General features: G+C 29.9%; 1 protein-coding gene across 1 annotated transcript; it reads left to right on the forward strand.

Annotated features, from left to right (window-relative positions):
• Positions 1 to 612: 612 nt before the first annotated feature.
• Positions 613 to 4,194, forward strand: LOC124931000. The gene is made up of 5 exons (XM_047471380.1): positions 613 to 906; positions 1,002 to 1,075; positions 2,263 to 2,389; positions 2,509 to 2,790; positions 3,703 to 4,194. Exons 1-5 carry the CDS (start codon positions 778 to 780, stop codon positions 3,946 to 3,948), a joined length of 858 nt encoding a protein of 285 aa, XP_047327336.1. The 5' UTR covers positions 613 to 777; the 3' UTR covers positions 3,949 to 4,194.
• Positions 4,195 to 5,537: the final 1,343 nt, after the last annotated feature.

Genomic DNA, 5,537 nt, shown 5'->3' on the forward strand with positions numbered 1-5,537 from the left:
ATGATTTAATTAGAAAGTAAAATATTTAAGTTTTTAATTAGTTGAATTAATATAATGTTTATTTTTATTTTAATATATAAATTTTATAAAAAAAATGATTTAATAGTTTAAAAAAAAGAAAAATTAAATTTTGAATAAAAGTTCTAGAAAAACCAAATCAAACCAGTTAAGTATTTAAAATATAAATTTTATAAAATAAAAATATTTTAATAATTTAATTTATAAATTAAGTAATTTAATAATTAAAAAAATAAAATAATTAAATTTGGACTAAAAACACCAAATCAAACCAGCTTTAAGTATTTAAATTTTTTTAAGAAAACATTATTATAACGGGAAGCCACATATATAGTAACGGATAAGCAACGAATAGCTTTATAAGTGACTTTTGAAATTCGTATAATAACTTAAAATTCCCGAAACATAATTATATTGACATAAATACCCTTCTGAAATCTACCTTTTCCCAATAAGTTTTATGCTTCTCGAGGACATTTAAGAGAATGCACATTTATTATAAGCTGGTGGGAAACTTTTTGTCGAGATGGCCACGTGCCTTTGCAGAAAAGAAAACGGAAAAATATGAGAGAGAGTAGAGAGAGAGTAGAGAGAGAGACTTTTCAGGCGGAAATTAAAATTCAAAAATGGATTCTGACTTCCAGAGGACTCCACTCCATCATCCTTCTCTCTCTCACTTTCTCTCTCTACATTCAGATTCATCGTACAAATCGGAGTGGATCGGCGATCAGATCTCTAAAGAAGAAGAAAGAAATCAAAATGGATAGAGCAACTCCAGTGAGAAAGCCTCACTCATCAACTGCAGATCTACTCACTTGGTCTGAAAATCCGACCGTCGATTCACCAGCTACTGCTTCCGCCGCGCGTTCTGCTTCCCGTTCTCATCAGGTTTTCGAATTCGGCTTTTCATTTGTTATTTTTGAGCTGTAAATGAGAAATTTGATTGGGTTATGTTTTTGATTGATTTTGGTTGAAAATTTCAGCCATCTGATGGGATCAGTAAGGTAGTGTTTGGAGGTCAGGTTACTGATGAAGAGGTTGAGAGTTTGAATAAGAGGTGAGTGAGATCTATTCATGTTTCTCTTTAGAATAACAGATTTGTATCTGATTTATTTAATTTATTTATTTTCGTATGACCTTCTTTACTCTTCTTCAGCCAGTAAAATGTCACTTTCTGCAGATCTTTGTACACGGATTTTTGTCATTTTTGGCTTGTTTATTCATCTCCTCACACCATTGTTTTTGTCTGCATATTAATGTTATTTATCAGATATAGAAAATGGGTTTGTTGGTGATTCAAATTCAATTTATCCTATAATTAATTAACTTTAGTTGCTATACATCTCTTGTTTGTGTTTATTGATTTTAATGAATGAATGTATGGTTATGAAAGATTCAATTAAATAGCTTAGCTAATTAATAGGAATTATTTGAATTTGAATCACCAAAAGATAAGGGGTTTATCTGTAATTGAATTGTATCTAAATTCTAATTATCTGGAAGCAGTCCAAGAACATGTCTAGTGATGGTTTAGCTGGATTTGTTACTTACTAGGATAACTTATGGCATCTAATATACAATTGTTAGCCTGTGAATTCTGCTTCTTATCAGTTAATACATCTGATCTGGATATTGGGATTATAGAACAGATGAATGTTACCTTATATGGTGATCATTCTATTTTAATCTTTCGGTAGTTAAGTGGGTGATGAAAATAAATATAGTTTAATTGTTTAGAATCATTTGAACACATAAATCTTCAGATTTTGAATGATGTAAAGTAACTTTTGTCATGTTATTAACCCATTCAATCTGCTCACATTTTCCCTAATTTGTTTCTTAATCCACATGATTTATGGTATTTCATTAATGAGTTGAAAATATGGTTATAAACTTGTTTTAGGGTCTTTAATGAAAGAAACCTAAGAATTTTATTTGTCTCTGTTGCTACATATATGTCCCATAACTGTTTTATTTGATTTCTTTTTTTTTTTTTGTCAAATATGAGCTTTTTGCTTCACAATGTCCAAAAAAAGGACTAAGGGGTTAAGTTAGTTAAAAGTTTATCGGAGTGTTCTTCAATCTTGGTTCTTCCTCCTCATTTCTATGCAAACACAAAGCAAGTCATGAAACTTTTATGTATCTAGTTTCAGGATTGAAAGTGTGTTGATTGAATGATAATCTGATCACAAAATCCCCTTATGTTTAATGTCTCACTAAAATGATGAATTTTGTACTCTTTAGGAAACCTGTTTCAGGATATAAACTGAAGGAGATGACTGGTAGTGGAATCTTTGTGGCTGGTGCAGAAAATGGAGATGAAGAGATAGATGCTACACCTAGTAATAAAACTGGTGTAAGGTTATACCAGGTATATTAATTGAGCTTCTTTGAAAACTTATATTTTGTCACAAATATCCATTACAATCTCATTAAAACCTGTGAGAGTAATTTTTTGTTTTGCATTTTATCTTTTTGGGTTGTAACCAGCAAGCTGTAGCTGGGATAAGTCATATATCTTTTGCTGAAGAAGAAATCATTACTCCAAAGAAACCTACAACACTAACTGAGGTTGCAAAGCAGCGTGAGCTTAGTGGAAATCTGGAAAGCGATTCTGATGCAAAGATGCAGAGACAACTATCTAATGCTAAATGCAAAGAGCTTAGTGGGAACGATATTTTTGCACCACCTCCTGAAATTCAACTCCGACCATTGGCTGCTCGAGCATTGGCTTTGAGAGAAACCATAGAAATTGGAGAACCTGTATCTAAGGTAAGTACATCTTTTTCTCCCTCAAGTTCCTAATCTTAAATCATTTCTGTTAGTGCTAAAATCACATAATTGTTTGTTCCTTGTTTTTTCATGCCTTATACATATAGAGCTTACTTGATCTAATGAAAAAAAAACTAGGGTCTTGATTGATATGGGGTTATTTGAATATTCAACCAGTTGTATTCAAGTAACCTTATTTGGTATAAAGTAACTTGTTATCTTGGTATTAACCAAAATGTTAAAAAAATAGAATAAGGGTAGTTTTGTAATTTGGTTGATGATTTAAATTACATGATAATAGATTTGACAATTAGTGAGTTATTTGAAAATAATCCAAATAAAGCAAGGTTATTTAAATAACTCACCATCATCACATCTATTTTTCATTAATAAGTCAATTAATTTATAAAATACTCTATTTAAAAAAAATATATTAATACTTTTAAGTCTTTTCACATAATAACTCAATTTTTCATAATTAATGTCAAATGATTTATTTAAATAACCCAAATGGATAACTCAAATCCGAACAAAGTCCTAGATTTAAATGTTTGTTTTTTCTTATAATATAGTGATTTCTTAAGGTTATATTTTAGTCTAATTATGAAAATATTGTTTATATTTAATATTTGAAAATGTCATAAAGACATTGAATGGTTTGTATTAGAGAAGTGTTTGATAATGGGATATAAATAAACTATAGAAAAAAAATAATGTTTGGTTGCAAAATTGATAATTAGAGTTGATTTTTTCTTTTTCTTTCTTAAAAAGCTAGACTATTAGGATCACAAATTAGTAAAGTATTAAATCCAATGAAACAGAATGATAAAATAAGGTCTTAATTCTTTATTACACATTTGATTTGCAAACAATTTTTACAATTGAATTCATTTGTAATATGCTACATTGCAGTTCGATGATCCTATGTTGAAGACTTCGAAAAAGATTCCTGACCAGAAATTTGCTGAGCTGAATGGAAACGACATATTCAAAGGAGACGGTTCTTCATCTGCAAGCAATGACAAAACTCTGAGCTCGGCAAAACTTCGAGAAATGAGTGGCAGTGACATATTCTCCGATGGGAAAGTGGAGGCTCGAGACTACTTTGGTGGGGTTCGTAAACCTCCGGGTGGTGGCAGCAGTATTGCATTGGTGTGACTTGCTATATTAGGTTCGGTTCTGACTTTATTATTATTATTATTACAATTAAGATTGTCTTTTATAATGGGAGCTATTTATCTAAATCCTTATTGACTTTGTTTGGGTGTTTTTCTTTTAATGGCTAGGTTTTTGAGAATGTTGTGTCTGAACTATGTTTTGTTTTTGTGTTGTTTCCTAATCTTGTTGCTTTGACAAGCTGATATCTTTTATAAATCACCTTGACAGTTAGTTTTGTTTTATTTATATGATTATCTTGAATTTTAATATTAATGATCACATGATCAAAAATGAAATTATTACTTTTTTTTATTTATCAAGTATTTAATATAATTTTAATGATATTTTTTGTTTTGTTAAACGGTTAAAATTATTTCATTAAAAATCTCGAAAGTGAAGGTTAAAAATCAAATTTAGACAAATTCTAGTTAGTTATGATTAAATGATTTTACTATTTACATTGTGCAAATTATATGAGTGTCCTTTTAATTACTTTTGATCATTTAGTCTTCGAATTATTTTTTAAAACAAATTGTCCTTCAAACTTTTAGAAACACTTTTGTCAATTTTTTCTTTTAAAATAACTGATCTAACTAAAATGACCATGTCACCACCTTTCTTCTTGGTCAGTCTTTTACATTTTTTTTTATATTACTCTCTAAATGATTTAAGATTTGTAGTTTACATTTTTTTTCTAAAATTGAGGTTATGAAGGTCCTTAGAGTACAAAAACAGGAAGAGTCGAAGAATGAGCAAAAATATGTACATAAATAGTAGACTGATCTCGAGGTAGACACTAACCAATAATCATATAATGAAATGTTCACAACTAATCAACAATTTACATATAAGAGATATAGAACTAAAGTTCAAGATTTAACTCAAATTTGCAGGTGATGAGTGTGTGCGTTGATGACTTGTCGCCAAGTTTGCAAATTTGGGCTTTGAATGTTTAACATTTTGTATTCTTTTTTGATTTTAAAAATTGTGAGGGGAATTAATTTTAACGTGATCGAAAATTTGTGAAAAATGAGATTTTATAGATGACTCAATAACTTACTATCCCGTGTCGAATCTCGAAGAGATTGATATTTTAATGGAAGTCATTATAGGCCTATTTTTTTTTTCAAGTTTAGTCCAATTAAACCTCACGACTTTAGAGTCGTCACCTAATTTTATAAAACGAGGACAAGTTTTGACTTATGAACGTCGATTAAGTTATTCTTCTCGAGTTCGACGTTTGGTTACGTGTGAGAAATAATTTTTAAAATAAGTTATGTCCCACAATGTCCCAAGGGTCTCTACTAGTTAATTTTGGTCTTTTTCAAAATATTTACGCTTTACATTTTTTAATATAATTATGCTAATCTATGATCAAATAAATCACAAACTTACAACATTTTAAAACCAACCAAATCTTAAAAAGCATAAAATTGCGCAACCGATAAAGATTGGTCATTTGAAGAACTCTCAGTCGTGAATTAAACCATCGCTCGGTCGCGGGCTTGGATTGATATTTTTTCTCGGCCGCGGTAAAAAACAATGACAGCGGTCCTCGGTCGAGTGCAACATCAACAACCTTGAGAGTG

This window comes from Impatiens glandulifera, chromosome 3 (assembly GCF_907164915.1).
Source record: "Impatiens glandulifera chromosome 3, dImpGla2.1, whole genome shotgun sequence".
Taxonomy (NCBI): Eukaryota; Viridiplantae; Streptophyta; class Magnoliopsida; order Ericales; family Balsaminaceae; genus Impatiens; species Impatiens glandulifera.